The sequence below is a fragment of the Schistocerca cancellata genome, chromosome 5 (assembly GCF_023864275.1).
Source record: "Schistocerca cancellata isolate TAMUIC-IGC-003103 chromosome 5, iqSchCanc2.1, whole genome shotgun sequence".
NCBI lineage: Eukaryota > Metazoa > Arthropoda > Insecta > Orthoptera > Acrididae > Schistocerca > Schistocerca cancellata.
In genome coordinates this window covers 408,652,674-408,672,034 of record NC_064630.1, presented here as the reverse complement: position 1 = coordinate 408,672,034, position 19,361 = coordinate 408,652,674, and the positions used below count along the sequence as shown (strand labels likewise).

Here is a 19,361-nt window from a genome sequence, read left to right as displayed (position 1 = left end):
ATTGCAGGCAACTGGTACATTTTGCGATCTGTCAAAGGGATTTGACTGTGTAAATCACAATATCCTTTTAAGTAAATTAGAATATTATGGTGTAACAGGAAATGCTGTAAAATGGTTCAAATCTTATATCTCTGACAGGAAACAAAGGGTGTTATTAGGAAAGAGACATGTATTCAGCTATCACGCATCATCCAACTGGGAACTAATTACATGTGGGGTCCCACAGGGTTCCATTTTAGAGCCCTTACTTTTTCTGGTGATATCAATGACCTTTAGTTTGTTTTGTTTGGCAATAAATAGCAAATCAAGTGTAGTCTTAGAAAGATCAGCTAATAAAATGTTTGTGGACATGAATCACTGGTTCCCAGCCAATTCTTTGTCACTAAACTTTGAAAAAACACACTACATGGAGTTCAGAACTTGTCAGGGATGTCCCACGAGTAGATGCGTAACATACGACAATAAATTCAACTGGGAGGAGCACACCACAGACCTATGGGAGATATAAAAATGAAAAAGCTGGCATACTATGCTCATTTTCATTCCATAATGTCATATGACATTATTTTTCGGGGTAATTCAACAAGCCAAGGTCAAGTTTTCCGGGCACAAAAACATGCAGTAAGAGTTATATGTGGTGTGAACTCAAGAACATCCTGCAGAAGCCTGTTTAGGGAACTAGGGATATTAACTACTGCTTCCCAATATATTTATTCATTAATGAAATTTGTCATTAAAAATATATCACTTTTTCAAACCAACAGCTCAACTCATGGAATCGATACTAGAGGTAAGAATAATCTTCACAAGGATTTAAAGTCACTTACTCTTGTACAAAAAGGTGTGCATTATTCAGGAACACACATTTTCAACGACTTACCAGTAGCCAAAAAAAGCTTAACAACCAATGGAATTCAGTGTGTGTGTGTGTGTGTGTGTGTGTGTGTGTGTGTGTGTGAAAGTAAGTACAATCTAATTTCTACACCATTTCAGTGCAGTAATGTGTTCATTGTAAATAAGTACTGTAGCAGTTCTATAACATGTTTATTACCTCATAAATAAAAAAAAACTTTTATTTTAAATTCAGTGCATTAGTGTTTGTAAAATGATTCTTTCATATAGTGTTTATTAAAAAAAATGACAATCATTCCACTTGGGACCTGTGGAAGATACATTAGCTTATTTGTTTCAGTTGTAAATATTTGTCACGTATTATTCTTTTTCTGACATGTTCCACATCCTGGAGAACGTCCTCACTATGGATCAATTGGAACTAATGTAAATCTAATCTAATCTAATCCACAGTGTCAAATTTGCAACTGGTGGCCAAAACTGGGACTAATTTTTTTCCAGCATTAATCAGCTCCGCATGAAGGCATTAGAATATCCACCAAGTTTTGCTGCCATACAGTAACACAGCCCACACTAGACCTCTGTCAGCAGCTGCACTTTAATTATAACCACCCGGTATCTGCAGTCTGGTTTCTGTATAAGTTGTAGATATCTTTGCTTCCTGTATTTCACCCTAACTACTTCATGATCGATACAGTCCAAAGTTTTACCTAACTCTACAAATATGTAAACTTAAGCCTACTTTTCAAAGGTATGTCTTCTAAAATAAGTCACAGGGGCAGTATTGCCTTGTGTGTTCCTATGTATCTCTAGACAGAAGACAGGTCTTCCTCAAGGTTGATTTCTACCAGCTTTTCCATTCTGTGGATACAATGGATGACAAAAAAAGTGAAGTACCAGGGAGGAGAGGAGGAGAAAACAAAATTTAGCTTAACAGGTTGAGAGAGTATATGATGTTATATCAGTGATTACAAAGAACGTAGCAGTATGACTCCACTTATCAGTATGATGTTACACCCCTTCTGGCCTGCATGCGTGCACTGATTCAAGAAGGGGTGTCATATAAAGTCATTGTATCCTCTCCTGAAGTAAGCTGCCATGATTGTTGTAACTGGTCCTTGATATCCTGGATACTGGCAATGAAACAGAGTTGATCTGGTTCCACCCATGTTGTATCAGGGACAGATGTGGGAATCATGCCGGTCATGATGTAAAGTTGTGACCTGAAGTCATACCTGATGACTTCTCACACCACGACACCAGGTGTAACACCTCTGTGCCTCTCCAAAACATCAGGAGAATGGGACCTTTTCCCAATTTGTTGCCATATATTCTGACAACCGTCATCCTGGATAGTATAGAAGTGTGATACATCACTGATCATATTTTGTCAATGATTTTCATCAGCAGTCTGTGCTTCTTGATTATGGCACCACCCCAGACACAGCTGTTTGTGTTGTGGTATTAACAGCTGCTGCTTGTCTCCAACCAATGGTGTGGAGTAATGCAGAGTGTTGTGGGGAGTCCCTTACTTGTTCTCAGATGGCAAGTGCATACGTGGAAGGATTATGATGTGCTTGGTGCAGTATACAGTGAGTCTCTCTTGTGATCAGACATGAGCAATCAGAACCTTGACAATGAGTACGCCTGACTCACATTCCCACGCAGTCCAATAATGGGCCACTGTCACATCCAAATGTCTCATAAATATGGATATGGCACGATTTGACCAGGTGGCCAAATGGAGACAAGCAATGAGGTTCCTTTCTAACTCTGTCAGATGCTGAAAATGCTGTCTCACTTGAGCACACATCATGTAAGTGTTCTTCAAAATGATCACACAACATCTGACACTGTTTGCATCTCTTTATTTATTTTACCATGCCTCAATGTTACACTAAACTTGAAAAATAACAGTACGGTCTGTCACAGGTAATTAAAAGACTAACTGATCACATATCTGCAGAGAGGTATATGTTTACGATGTTAAACGTCTTCTGGTTGCTTCATTTTTTTTGTCTGACTATGTAATTCAAGATAGTATTTTGCAAACTGACTTTTATACTGCTAATTTGGCAATATGCATTCTTGTTAGCATCTGTCTTCCATACAATAAGAATTATTACATTCTTCTTGAAGTATCAGGATATTTCACTTGCCTTATTAATCTAGTAAACTAGGTAGAATGGTTTTGCCATGGGTGGCCCTCCAAGGAAATCACTAATTCCAAGGATATGTTATGAACTCCTAAACCCTCATCTCAATTAAGATTTTCCAGTGCTCTGTCAAATTCTTGTAATAGTATCTCGTCTCCACCTATTTCCTCTTCTTTTTCTCTAATATTATCCTCAAGACCCCATATACAGGGTGATTCAAAATTAATGGGACACAAAGAAAGTATTTCTGTGACTTAAGTTATGACTTTATTTCAGAAATGCACATACAGATTGGACGGCTAACTCTCACAGTTCTTATGGACATTAATAGGTGTCTGATGTGGGCTCCATTTGTGACACGGCAATGTCCATATGGTACTGTATTTCCTGATAGACTGCAATGCAGTTAACCACCCCAACTGTCCGGTACTTTATCTGCTGTAAGTTCTGTGGAAATGGAAGAACGCAAACCTTGCCCTTCACACATCCACAAAATAAAAAATAAAAAAATCTATTGGTGTGATGTCAGATGACTTGGGCGAACCACAACATGAATGGCACAGAATCAGACCCAGCGTTAACAATCCAGCATTGTGGAAGGTGTCCACTGAGGTGACTAGGTATGAAGTTATGCCAATGTGGAGGGACTCTGTCCTGCTACAAAAATAATTTTGGTAACTTTTCTGTCAACTGAGGCAACAACCAGAGAGAAAGCATATCGAGATAAGTTATAACTGTAATGGCAGGTTCTGCAAAGAAGAAAGGATCAAAGACTCTGCGGTTGATTACAGTGGCAAAAACATTAAATTTTGGAGAATCACTTCCATGTTCCAGAGAAGCATGCAGGTTTTCCTACCCAGTATTCTCAAATTACAATTGTTCACTTTGCCACTTGAGTGAAATGTGGCTTCATCAGAGAACACTAGTCAGTCTGTGATACCATCTACCTCCATCCAAGCTTGAATGCATAATTGTCCAGTTCAATTTATTGGCTGTTTTTAGTGCCTACAACATTTGAATCCCTTAAGGCTTGAACTGTGATTTTTGTGCAACACAAACACCACACTGTTGATTGCAACACATTCACTCCTCTGCTGTCATGACACATGGATTTACTAGGGCTTCTTTCATATATAGTACAAATGTTATCCACCGCTTCATTCTCAGCAGATGGCTGTTTCTGGTTTTCTTCTTGCATATGCATCCAGCTTCAAATTGCTTTGCCCATGCAGCACCATTACGATAGTGTAGCACGCCCTTTTGAACCACAATTACTAATGATGTTTTTGTGTCTTCTATGACAATATGCCTTTTTTTTACAGTGGCTGTTACCATTCTGAATACTTATGCCAGCGATGAACAACAACAGTGACTTTCCATTATTTCACTGTTTCCAATGAAAACTGTGAGAGTTAACCTATCAGTCTACATGTGTATTTCTGAATTAAATCATTACTGTATCACAGGAACACTTTCTTTTTGTCTCATTCATTTTGAATCACTCTGTTTACACGTTTCAGCTTTTCCTTCTTTGCTTAGTACTGGTTTGCCATCTGAGCTCTTGATATTCATGCAGTTACTTAGCTCTTTTCTCCAAATGTCTCTTTAGCTTCCCTATAGGCAACATCTATCTTTCCTATAGTTACACAAGGTTCCACAGCTTTGCATTTGTGCTCTAGCCAGTATATACTTTCAGTAAATCTGCTCTAGCCAGTCTACACTTTCAGTAAGTCTCAATTTTCAGACATTAGAACTCCCTTTCACTTGCTTTACTTGCTGCATTTTTGTTTTCTTCTATCATCAACTATTGGGTTGTTCATGGTTTTTTCATCCATAAGTGTAATAAACACAACACGTGCACATAACAGAGACTTAGTCATCAATAATACATTCTCCTTCACTATTTACATAAATCTGCTGACACTGGAGTGACTTTTTGATTCTGCGACTGCGAAAATCACATGGTTTTGAGGCAAAGAACATGTTGAACCATGTTCAGTATGCATTTTCATCCGGAAAGGAAGTTCCTGGAAGGCTGCTCAAAAGAGAGCTGAAAAGGTGAAAACCTGAAGGTGCAAGATCAGATTAATAAGGTGGGTGCAGAATGACTTCCCAACCCAACTCCTGTAAAGTGTTTTTTGTCAGTTTAGCAGAATGCCAGCGGGCGTTATTGTGGAGTAGCATCACTTCATGCAGTCTTCCTGATTGTTGTTCTTGGTTTGTTTCTGCAAGATCTCTCAATTCTTAATAATAAATGCCAGCAGTGATGGTTACAGCTTGGAGGAGCAATTGGTAGTACACCACACCATCGCTATTCCACCAGAGGTATAACATTATCTCTTGCGAATGCATGCAAGTCTTTGTATAGGGAGTTGTTGCCCCCCCCCCCCCCTTTTTTTTGACTCAACCATTCACTTCTTTTCCTTGTTAGCTTAAAGACACCATTTTTTTGTCATTAGTAATGATATGTGGTATGAATGGTCGATGCTGTTCACAAGCCAATTGGTGATGAGCAAGCAGAGATGCGCATATGGCCACCTGCAGATTTTTTTGGTTTTGGCTTAGAGCACGTGGTATCCATACAACTGATTTCTGATCCTTGTCCATTGCATGCACATGTCGCACGATGGTGGAATGATCACATTTGCCAATTCTTGACTACACTGACATGGATACTGTGAGTAAATTCGTTTAAATGATCTTCGCCAAACCCCGAAGGTCTTCCTGAATGTGAGAGAGTCACTAACGTCAAAAAGATCTTCATTAAAATGAACACACCATTTTCTTGTGATGCTATGTCCAACGGCATTATCCTCATACATGATGCAAATGTTTCTGGCTCCTTCCACTGCTAATCATCCCTCTGTTGAGATCAAACAGAGGAATATGTCGGAAATGTTTCGATTTCTCCACTTAGCACTTAGTTTTCTAGTGTACACAGCTCCACTCAGTATCCCTGAATGACAACATGTAAACTCAAATAACAACAGTGAACTACAAATAAAAAATGACAATTGATAAATAAATCCATAACAACCAGAATACCACCAGCAAAACAAAAATGCTTGGAACCCAGGCACCAACCCAGTAAATTTAATATATGCTGTATTATCCCAGTATTCCTACCAGGCCTTGTCTTTTTACCTATTTGGCATTCTCCTATCTTTACTATTTCATTTCTCAGAGCTGCCCATTCCTCTACAATTGTATTTCTTTGCCCTGTTTCAGTCAGTCATTGCCTTATGCTCCCTTTGGAACTCACAATAACCTCTACTTCTTTCAATTTATCCAGGTCATGTCTCCTTAATTTCCTACACTTCTGCAATTTCTTCAGTTTTAATTTGTAGTTAATAATGTTTTGGCAGCAACTGCAAACCAGACTTCGCGAGCTATCGAGGGGTGTGCAAGCAAGCTGCCTATCAAATCCTGTCACTTGGGGTCAAAATACTGCTGGCACAGCATTCTGCTATAGCAATGGACTGGATTTCCACATGTCACAGCATAACATTGGACTTCTGTAGCCACCTATTTGACAGGAGATGGGCTCCTGTCATAACATAGCTGGTTAGAGCTACTATAGTGCTTGCTGGCCAGCTATTAGCTGCACTTTTCCTTCGACTGGTTGCTGAACTTCTGACTACAACTGACACTGTGACAGTCATCATGCCCACTGTCAATACAATGTCGGGCAGAGCAACTTCAATCTCACTAAGCAGCATCATCCGCTAGCTGACGGTCTATGAGATGTTGCTAGACCTGATGGCTCTGGATCTCGAGTCGGTGAACTGAGTGAAAGTCACCTCTGGGGTGTCTTTGTTCGGCACGCTGGTCGACTCCACGGTCGTGGGACTGGCACAGCGCACCTGCACGCCTTACCTGTTGTTCAAAGTTGTTACTGGCTGCCAAGTGATGCGCCTTCCTGGCATCATCACAGCCGCCTCGCTAGCCGCTGCTCTTCTGCTGAGGCAGCACCCTACTGGCTAACATACACACCCACTGCAGTGGGGCCAAGCATGCCACTGGGAGTTATGCAAAGGTAGCACTTTGATATCTGGATGACTACAAACATTGCTGTGACAGTGACAACAACATCTTGCATGCAGGTCCTGCTGAATAAAGAATATTTATACTGAATGGATTCTTCTGACTCCACGGTCTCCACAGAACTGGCAGAACATATCCCACAGTTCCCATACACGCCACTCTGAGGCAGAAGCAACCTTCATGATTAGCAGTTGTGTCTGCATTGCTGATACCATTACATATGGTGTCAAAAGTGGGACAGTGGAGGTCAATGCCAACCGCAAAAAAATATTTATTGTTGTTGATGAATTCTTCTATCAGATTCCATTAAGTGTATAAAATTTTTTCATAAAACTTAACCCAAAAATTTAAAGTCTTTGTGGTGGTAACATTGCGTTGATACTGGTTCTTGAGAAATATAGTGGCTGTGGCTTTCCTTTACTTTCACCTATTCACAGTATGAAGATAAGACCATATCTGTCATTCATCCAGACTTACTTTTGCAACTACTTAGAAGGTTGCTGTAACTCTTCAGAAACCTTATGTTTGTCTGGCCTCTCCACAGATACCCCACTGATGTTGTTGTACCTACAGCTGGGTATCTGTATTGTAGAGGCATACAAGCCACTCTATCTGGGCAAGGTGAATGACAGATGGGGAGAGGGAGGTTTTCTATTTATCATGGAACTTCATTTATTTGAAAATTTTTCAGTGTTTTTGGTTATTTTTGATGCAACATCATAAATTACAATGGCTAAATACATTGAATATTTGACGGTTGGATCCAGTGTGTGTGTATGGGGGGGGGGGGGGGGGGGGGGGGAGATCAGAAATATTATAACCACTGTACAGAGACTAGGCAAAGATTTACAAGGCACATTTGTTTGCAGTTGAATATGACAGCTGACACCATTCATTTCTAAAGTTTTTTTTGGTGGTGTAGTGTGGGCAAAACACGAATACAACATGCATCGTGGAAAAAATGGTTTACTTGCAAAATCAAGAAACACCGGACAGTAGCCCTGTATGTTAGTTATTAAGTGCAAATATGAATGCTAGTGTTGTGTACATAGTTCCGCGTAGTCAGCGCGTACACAACTTTCCCACTAGAGGGCGCCCTGCTAAGCACAACAGCGCAGGCACAGCGCTCGTCCGTCTCCGCACTACGAGATGGCGCTGTCTTACAGACGGACCAAATTCTGCTTCCGCCGATCCGCGTATTAATATGTAACGCAGCCAATGAGATTGCTGCTAACGTAGAACCTTTTCTCCTCGCGGATCACACTCGCGCAGTGATACCTGAACGCACGAGGTATTATAACGAGTGTACAGACCTCCGATTAGTTAGTCTGCATTTGTCTGTACCAGTCTATAGTCAAGTTTCAGTCTGTGCCTAATAAGATTACCATATTCTTGTACATAGCCATGAAGATAAATGTATAGACACTTTGTCAAGTATCAGAGATATGTGAGAATAAGATTAACGTACCAAGACCAAAGGAACTTCAGATTGTCAATTGTAAACAGCATCCAGAATCAAGTTACGTAATATCTATGCTTTTTATTATTTTAATAAATGTGTGTGAAAATTAATCAAGTTCTATTTAAAGATGGTCACCGTCAATCTGCTACTCTAAGCGTGCAAGTGGCATTTCTATCGTCTGACCTAATGGCAGAAGATAAACACGCCACGATAAGACCACGAGACATATTGCTGACACTCGCCTACTTCGTTAGAGCGACAAGTCAAATAATCTGATGGTGTGTGTACCGAAGGTCTTACAGTACGCACACCACAGCTAGATTCCACACTTCACAAATAACTTTGACATATTTATTCCAAATATGAAAATGTCTATCATGACAATCAAATGAACACTGGCAGTTTTGTTTTGAGTTGTTATCAGGCATAAAAATTAATGTAAAATGGTTTTGTGATCTAAATATGAAGAATGAACATTAAATGTAAGCTGCAGATGTTATAAACACACTTCGAGAGAAAGATCCAGATGTGTAAGAGACAAAGAAGGATGGCAAAAACAGTTATTTTTCAACTAAATACCACACAAAAAGCTGATATCTATGACATCCTTATGATGCCCTGACGGAATATCTAGGATTGAATAAAATATAATGATGCATAAGTACTCACCAAACAGAAAAGCACAGAACAGACAAACATGTAGAAAAGACAGACAGCTAAAAAAGTTTATAAGCTTTCACAGCTGAGATAACCCCCCCCCCCCCCCCCCCCCCCGCTCTCTCTCTCTCTCTCTCTCTCACACACACACACACACACACACACACACACACACACACAGGTAACAACTATTTACGTCAGTCAGCGTCAAGAGACTGTGTGTGTGTGTGTGTGTGTGTGTGTGTGTGTGTGTGTGTGTGTGTGTGTGTGTGTGTTTTCTGAAGGAGTTTGTCTTCTGCTTGCCTGTCTACAGCAGATATTTGGCCAGTAGTGATATAGCCCCATAAACATCTGAATAATGGCAAAGGAGAAGGGATGCAAAATAATGACCCAACTTTATTTACTTCTAAACTATTGAACTATAGTCAAAACAGACTCAAGTGGTCTGAAGATGCAAAGGACATAAACAAACAAGAAATGTGACAATTTATTAAGCACATGAGAAAAGACAAAACTGTTCAAAACAAAAGATGTAATCGTTTCTCCACACCATTTAAAAGCAATGGTAACACAGTGTCCTTTAGATATGAACAAAAAGTATTAAGTTAATCTGCAGCTATATTCATACTCTGCAGACCACTGCGAAGTGAATGGTAGAGGGTAAGACCCACTGCACAATGTACTGGAGCTTCTTCCTCTTCCATTCACATACTGAGCACAGCAAAAATAACTGCTTAAGTGCCTTTGTGTATGTTGAAATTAATCTAATCTTGTCCTTGTGATCCCTATGGGAGCGATATGTAGGTGGTTCTGGTCATCATTTAAAGCCGGTCCTTCAAACTCTTTAAGTAGGTTTTCTTGTGATAGTTAACTCCTACCTCCAAGAGTCTGCCAGTTCAGTTTATTTAGCATCTCTGTGATACTTTCTCAAGGCTCAAACAAACATGTGACCATTCATGCCGTCCTTCTCTGTATACATTCAACATCCCCACTAATCCTATTTTGTATGGGTTCCATTCACTTGATTATTATTCTAGATCAGGTGGCACTAGTGATTTGTAAGTGATCTCCTTTGTAGACTGATTGCATTTTCCTAGTATTCTACCAATAAATCGCTGCTTTACCTATGACTAAGCCTATGTGATCATTACATTTCACTTTGCTATGCAGTGTTAGACCCAGGTATAAGGAGTGTTCAAATGAAAAGATATGAAATGTTGTAACGACCAAACCAATTGAAATTTCCATTTGCTGCTTTGGGATAATATAGTGAGACATCTACTGACACAAAGGTAGTGTCGTCACCCTCCCCTAAAAAAATTCCAAGCTGTGCCCTCAGCAGGCAAGGTGATGCTCAATGTCTTTTTCGTCATCCAAGGTCCGACACTCATCGAATTCCTTGAGCACAGAAAAACCATTGACGGTCACATGTACTGTCAGACACACCGCAGCCTATGCAACTCCATCAAGAGCAAACAGCCTGTGGTGCTCAAGGACAGAGAGATTCTGTTCCATGATAACATGCATCCACATGTCTCCAAGGTCACAAAAGTGTAATGAGCAAGTTCAAGTGGGAACAGCTTGAGCATCCACTCTACAGCCCAGACAGATTCATTAAGACACTCAAATGTGTGTTGTTTCTAGATTAATACAATCTGAAGTTTCATGTTTGTTTATGCTGTTTTTTGTTTTTGATACGATAATAATGGAAGAGGCAGTGACATACAATATAGTCCTTATGATGCGAATGCATACAGTGAGTTTGTAACATGATACCTGAAAAAGAACAGCTTCCCTAAGTTGGCTGTGTCACTATTACAGATTACTATCTCATAAAACACCATGAGAAAGAAAAGAAGACATGCCACTGAAGGACCCACTAAACATCAAAAAAATTATAACTATAACTGTAGTCACTAATAAGATTGCATAGGATCGATATATTAGATTTTTCACTGCAAAAAGGAACATGTTTCAGCTTGTCAGCCATATCTGCAAAAACAGGATGAAAACTTGTACCTTATCAAAAGGTCGGCAAAGTGTGGAAATTTGTTCTCACTATAACCCAGAAAATGAAAGAGAAATAGGTATTCATAAAAGTAGCAAGTCTTAGAAACACTTTACTTTCTAGTTTATAAGGAGGGTAGAAACTATTTCTCATGTGCTTAATAAATTGTCACATTTCTTGCTCGTTTATGTCCTTTGCAACAGTTTCCTACCTCTTCTGCTGGACTTCATGAAAAACTGGAGATCAGACAGAATAGAATGCTCGCACAATATATAATGTTGGTTCACTCACTTTGAATTGAAGTGTGAATTTTTTATGGACAGTAACTGAATTAAGTCTTCTGATCACTGAAAATGAAGCAAACACACTAAGAAAGCTACTCTGGTACAGAGAATGATGAAGATGGACATATCCTCAGCCAGTTCTCAGACGTTCTTCCGCTGGTGTATCATCTTCACAACCCTGCCTCTGCATCTTTGAGCAGTCTAAACAAATTATAAGGAGAGGAAGAGTGTTCAAGGGTGCAATGACCCGCTTCCTGTTATCTATTGTGAATTAATGCAATAGTAACATGCTTTATATCTCCCTTTGGGGAAAGGACATTTCTTAATTATTTCTGAAGCTGCTTACATAGTTTTTGATTCATGAAAATAGAGGCACTCATTGCCCTTTGCCTTTGTTGAAAGATATTCGTCACAATGGTTTGGGAATCAAAAACAGTCAGTACCCAACCTCAAATAGGCAAGTGTGTTTTGACACTGAGTGGAGCAGTTTTGATATTTTTTCTCAACCCTTGTTCACTTCACACTGTCAATGACTGTGGCAGACTGGGTGAGAAGTAAGAAATTTTTTGAACTTTGCCACAGAGTTGATTTACTCTTCAAACTACTCCTAACTACTACTACTACCATGTGTTTCATTCTGTGTTACAAAGGTGGACACATGTGTCATCACAGGTTATAGCACAATTCAAAATTTCCAAACTCTCGTTCTTTTACAGGAGACACAATTTTAACAAATCCTGGGAAAAACACATTTCATTCTTCTATAATGAAATACAGACCCATCTTTACAATACACTTTATTCTGTTTATCCCAGTCAAGATTCTCAATGATGATGCATGTGTGCTCCCCATTATGTTAATTCCAGCATGAGTACAATCTACTGTGATTAAGCAATTTGTTGATAACTTCACTAACTCTCTCATAAACTACAATTAATAATGATGCAGTTTCTGAAAACGTCCACATGCCAATGAAAATTAGGAAACACTCTGAAAGCATTCAGCGTGGAAACACACTTCCCTGCTTTTAGTCACCTTCTAACAAATAGATCAAACTGTAAAGACTTTCTCTCAGAGTACGCAGAAACATGTTTGATATAAGAGATCAATGAACTTCAAAACTGAAATGAAATCTTGCTTCAAATAGCCCTCATGCCTGTGTTTATCACATATTCAAAAAACAATGAAACTGGGCAGTGTGTCTTTCTGATTGTCTGAAAGAATGAACAAGTATCACAGCAGATATACAAAGGCTGTTATTTTTCATCAAGTTACTTCAGCCACTGTTGTTGTTGCAAAATGTTTATTACTACAGTTTAATATAACTGAATGACAAGAAAATCTCATTTGTGATTTACAAAAATTAATGCTGCTGCTGTTGCTGTTGTGTTTATAGTTGGAAATAAACCAGAATAAATTGAGATATATGAACATATGATTTCTTACTATCTTCTTTCTCCTCTTCCATTTCAGCCTCTTCCACATCAGCTAGAATGTTATACTCTGGGTCAGCATCTTCATCATCATCCACTGTATTGTTCATATCTGGCACTGAAAACATACCAGTAACATTTATACTGAGAGAGAGAGAGAGAGAGAGAGAGAAAGAGAGAGAGCAACCCAACATACTCAAAGGAGATGTGTTTAAAGTGGCCTCTGTATTGGATTCAAGCACTTTCACACAGCAATGTCTCATAAATCACGTGGCATGAGCTAACAGAGATATAATTACACCATAATTGTCTGCATAAACAAAGAAGAGTTCATGCAAAAAAGAAAATGAGCTATCTTAATTCTACGGGTCACCAGAGTAGAATGTGTCAGCACTACCAAATTATGCTCCTGACTCAAAAATACTAAAATTCATGGACACTTAACATCACAATCTGAACCCATGACAGAAATCTGCTAAAGATTTATAACAGTTCAATGACAAAAATTGGATCAAATTATATAAAAATAAGGAAAAAAACACTTCAATCAGCCACAATTTCATCACATGAAGAGTGGAAATATAAAATATTATAAGTGCCATTTCTTCACAAAACGTGATTTCAGTGGTACTGTGTTCTCAGAGCTCTTTGGCATTTCTTTATCCAAGTGTTAAATCATGAAGAGAATGTTTCAGTTATTCATTGTTAGATTAGCCTTGGGCTTCGTGTCAAGCAGTGCTTCCCTCTGGAGATCCACGTGTCATGCACCAAAGTCACCTCCCTTTAATTTAGGATGGTGTGAAGAGAGAACATACAAGTGTTGGAGTGACTACAGTTTTTAAGGTGCGACAGAAATTTTGCAATTATAGAGAAACAAAGAAAGGTAAGTAAGGCCTTTCTCTGCACAATTTATTTATTTATTTATGCCTGAGTGTTAAGTCAAGTAAAGCTATGAACCAATTCCATCTACATCTACTGCATACACACACTGCAAATCATGCTGGAAAGTATGTTGTACCCAGTGGTGGCTTGTGCTAAATTTTACCTGTGTGTGCTGTAATGTGGTGGCCTATAGCCTTTTGACTTACAATTACTCACAATTAAATTGAATATATTAATTTTACACATATAAACTGAACTGTTTAAATATATTTAAATTTTATAATTAACCATTTAACATTGCATGGACTAAAATAAAATGAAAGAAAAAGAAAAAAAGACTTGGAACCAGACGGAATTGAAGCCCAGCCACCAAATTGTCAATCTCTGCTCATAACCACTCAGCTATCATGCTGTTCTGAGTTCTCCCTCTCAAAATTTCCTCATACTTTATTTGTAAATCTTTAGAGGGCATTTTACCTTTTCCTACAGTTTTCATTAGAAACATCCTAGGAACTTGAAAGGAGCATCTACCAACTTTTTTTCACATAGCTTGAGTCGAATTGGTGAACTTTGTCCCACACTCTCCTGTCGTTAGATTTACATTTGGAGAAGATCTACCTAACTCTTTAAATCTCACTTTCTCCTCCTAATATCTTCCAGAAAATGGCCTCTTTAGTAGATCATCAACAGAAAACACTTTCTTACTAAAACAAGGTGGCATTTTCCACATTAGCTGCATTAATTTTACTTGTTCACAGTTAGTTTCAGCTTACTAGGCCATTCTAAAGTGATTTTGTGGTTCTACAATAGAAAACTATGTCTTATATATTGAAATATCAGTGTCTTGAAATTTGTGTTTTCTACTCGTTTTGGTTCACAAATGCTGTCTTGTTGGTTTGGCAGCTTGACATTCACAAAGGTTGAAACTAGTCATGAACAAACAAAATTAAGACGGCAAAATTGGAAAATGCCACCTTCTTTTAATAAATTCATTTCTGTGGTGCTCAACTTGAAAAAAAAAAAAAAACTTCCCTACTAAATTTGCTCATATACTCGCCTTTTTTTTATAATTATATATAGGCTTTTGACTTACAAGGGCAGTAATCATAACTAACGGAATATACTAATTTCATGTATTTAAATCAAATTGTTTAAATATATTTAAAAATTGTAATTAATTGTTTAAAATTGTGAGGAATAAAACAAAAATGTTGGTAGCATCAGTAATCAAAACCGGGTCAACAAATTACCAGACAGCCCACGAAGCCATTACTGAAAACACTCCTCGAAAAACCCTTATACTCTATGCCTGCACATTATGTTGCAAGGAATTTCAAAGAAAAATGTTGGTCTGGTGCTGCAAGCAATCTCGCACTCAAAGTACCAGCAGGGATGATGTTGCGTCAGACAATGCCCAGTCAAAAAAAAGACAGCTGTGTCCCTTGTCTGAGTTGACTGTAGTGCAGCTGACAATCATTTCAGCACTTAGCACTGACGTCTAATTATCATGGAGAGAGCACTACAACAAAGTTTTCATCCATTTTATTTGTGTAATAGCATGCATTTGAAGAGAAGTGGGGAAATTTTAGTGCAATTTTGGTTCGCATTTGAAGAGAAATGGTGTAATTTTAGTGTAAGATTTACATTATGCTGCAGCACATTAGCACATGATAACTGGTCACCACTGGCTGTACTGCTACTAGTAATGTCCCTTGCTGTTCCAATCACAAATAGAATAAGGGGAAAAATTATTGTCTTTATGCCTCTGTAAGAACACTAACTTCTCTTATCTTATGTTCGTGGTCCTTACATGAAATGTATGTTGGCAGCAGCAGGATCATTCTGCAGTCAGCTTCAAATGCTGGTTCTCTAAATTTTGTCAGTAGCGTTGCTTGAAAAGATCATCATCATCACCCCCCCCGGGATTCTCACTTGAGTTCACAAGGCATCTTTGTAATGCTTGCATGCTGACTGAACTTATAGTGACAAATCTCTTGGTCGCCTCCTTGACTACTTCAACGTCTTCCTTCAGTTCTACCTGGTGGGGATTCAAACACTCAAGCAGTATTCAAGAATGAGTTGCACTGGTGTTCTATATGCAGTCTCCTTTATAGATGAACCTCACTTTCCTAAAACTCTCCCAATAAACTGAAGTCAACCATTCGCCTTCCCCACTGAAATCCTCAGATGCTTGTTCAATTTCATATCACTTTGCAACATCATACCTAGATATTTAAGACTGTATCAAGTAGCACATTACTGATGCTGAATTCAAACATTTCATGACTGTTTTGCCTGTTCACCTTGTCATTCAACACCAACTAGAAATTTTGTCTAAAGCATCTTGTATCCTCATATAATATTATGAAAAGGAAAGTTGCTACTCACTATATGGCGGAGATGCTGAGTAGCAGATAGGCACAACAAAAGGACTGTCACAATATAAGCTTTCGGCCAACCAAGGCCTTTTTCGAAAACACACACACACACACACACACACACGACTGCAGCCTCTGACAGCTGAAGCCACACACTGGGCTGCAATCATGTATGTGTAAGTAGTGTGTGTGTGTGTGTGTGTGTGTGTGTGTGTGAGAGAGAGAGAGAGAGAGAGAGAGAGAGAGAGAGAGAGATAGTCTTTTTGTTGTGCCTATCTGTGACTCATCATCTCCGCTATATGGTGAGTAGCAACTTTCCTTTTCAAAACATTGTTACATTCCATCCTGGATTTTCCAGTGTTTGATTTTTGTATCCTCCTAGTCATTCAACAATATCACCTTCATGTAAACCACAGCGTCATCAGCAAACAGCCACAGATGAAATCAGAATGTATATAAATAACTTTGCTGATTTTAAAGACGCCATTGAAATATTTTTGCCAATGCAAGTATGTAATATCTCCAAATGCAAATCAACGTGTCTCATACTCATCAGTCTTAAATAGCTATTAAAAATTCTTACTTTGAAACAGAAGAAAGGAAAAGGTCGAAATATTCAAAAGACGAAAGACAATGGCTGATATATATCATGCCGTACTTCATCTGGAAGACTAGCCATGTTTATCAGCTGCAAAACAGAAAGATGTTTTGACAATGCTGCAATTTCTTCCTCAAATCACAGGAAGTTCTACAGTAAACCTTCGACATCTGATCCCAAGAATGGCATTGTGCAAGAAATAGAAGTCAATTGGAGAGATTTTCCTCTTGAATTTAATTTTTTTATTTTCTTGCAAAATATTAAAAAGATATGAGAATTTTTTATTACAGTTCTACTAGTTACAACATTACTGTTGTATTTCTCTACTTGTACTATCACAAATAAAATATAACCTCAGTATTAATGGCACATGAAACAAAATTTGTCATATTAGCACTTAGAACCAGTCAGTTCCCTGGTATGGCTCTTAGAATATTCATAATAAATTACTAATTTTTTAATTTGTCTAACTGTTTTTTGCAATAATAAGGCAAGCAGCATAATTCTGTGGTATAAGAATACCTTTTCTCAGCATCTCCGCTATATGGTGAGTAGCAACTTTTCTTTTCATAATATTGCTACATTCCATCCTGAATTGTCCACTGTTTGATTAATGTTCGACATTTGCATTCTTCAGGTGAACAGTTCACTAACCCATAATTAGTGTATATTGCATATGAAATAACAGATGTTCTATATGTGGTCCTGAGAAAAGTGTTATAAAAATCTTAATAAAAGAGGACAGAGCACCAAATTTCTGTATGACATACCTTCATGGTTGTAAAATGAAGGCATGTTACAAGGTGCTGGAAATGACCTCCACCCACCTATAGAGACATTTCAGAAGGATGCTGCATGTATGTGAAGGGGCCATAATCCTCTGTCGTGGAAAAATGTTTTCCTTTGTCTCCAGCTTCGTCACCAAGTCGTGAATGCAGAGTTTAGCGGTTTATGTTGATCACCAAAATACTCCAAAAACTGTCCGTGACATGTCTTAAAGGCACCACTTACCCAATACTGTTTCACAAGGAACACATGCTCTTTCACAGAATACATACACACCATCATAATCAAATAGCAACAGAAAAAGGAAGTCACATGGAACACCACAAAGTAAGCGATACTACACTGAAACACAAGACTTACACACAGCTCACAGAACCTCACTGTTGCCTCATTTGACAAGTTACACGAGAACATCCACTGGGAAATCCAGGAATTCACACACAACACTTTGGCAGCAACATTCACAAACGTGCAGCACTGTGTTAAGCAGTGTACAAGATCTGCTCAAAAAATTTTGGAAGTTTCGCAATTTTGCGCCAATGGTGTGTTGAGCGAAAAGCATTTGGCATCCCTGCACACACCTGTGTTTAATGTGGAACTGCTGGAAGTTTCATTGTTGTATGTCTGTTATTGTTAAGTGCTGTATTGAGTAGAACATTGTGTCGCACAGTTTGCGAATTCTGAGATGACACAGTTAGAAGGGCAATGCATCTGATTTAATTTGAAAGAAACTCAAGAAAACCATTACAGAGACTCACCAAATGATGCAGGAAGCCTATGGTGATGAGTGCTTAAGCTGAATTTGGTGTTATGAATGGTTTACATGGTTTAAAAAAAAGACTGAACGAAAGTTAAGGATCACCCTCTTTCAGGACACCCTTCCACATCTACCGACGACACTCATGTCAGGAATGTCAACGAAATTGTGCATGCCAACTGAAGACTGACTGTTTTGTTTTGTTTTGTTTTGTTTGTTTGTTTGTATCATTTCAGATTTAAAAAACCAAGTAAGATCAGAGGCATCCATATCAGAACCATAGAACCTGAAGACAAAAATGGAGTTAAAAGTGACTACACATTAAGCCCAATAGACAGAAGGAAAGACAGCTCAAAACAGGGACTTTCTCTTGGTGAAAAGGGCATAAAATACACCATACAGACAACAGAGGTCCTGAACTAAAGATTAAATGTCCTTCACCATATTGCTATGATGGATAAAAAGCAAAACGTGGTCAACAGCTTGCACCTAGTCAGCTGAAACAGCCAATAACTCAGAAGGAAAACATAAATTAAAATGTAAGTGGTTAAAAAAAGGGCATTCCATCAGGAAATGGTGAACTGTCAAAAGTTGAAGACAATGAGCACAAAGTGGAGGAGGATCACCATGTAACAGATGGCAAGGCTAAAAAGACAGTGCCCAATATGCAAGCTAGCTAAAATGATCTCCTAGCAGCAAGATGGCCGAGAGGACTTTGGCCAAGCCGTTGGAAGTGGTTTTATTCCCCAAGAGCTTGTTTCCACGAAGGGAAGACCAATGGCAATGCCAAGATGACACCACCTGCTGACAGACAGCAACACAGAATCACTGGAGGGAATGGAAGGACTAGTGAGCTAAGGTACAAGGACTGCAACCTTGGCAGCAGCATCAGTGGCCTCGTTTCCAGTAAGACTGACACGACTAGGGACCCACATAAACATCACAGTGGCTCCATGAAGAGGGAGCAAGCGAAAGCTTTCCTGGACTTGTTGCACTAAGGGATGGATGGTATACAGCACACAGAGGCTCTGAATGGCACAGGGAGTTGGAGCAAAAGACACAGT

The 19,361-nt window shown here is 38.8% G+C and overlaps 1 protein-coding gene across 1 annotated transcript in view; it reads right to left on the bottom strand.

Moving 5' to 3' along the window:
* Positions 1-19,361, bottom strand: part of LOC126187979 (GON-4-like protein) — a 191,016-nt gene that overhangs the window by 71,009 nt on the left and 100,646 nt on the right. The window contains exon 7 of the mRNA XM_049929378.1: positions 12,910-13,014. Coding sequence (XP_049785335.1) covers positions 12,910-13,014 — 105 coding nt within the window. The remainder of the gene's footprint in view (positions 1-12,909; positions 13,015-19,361) is intronic.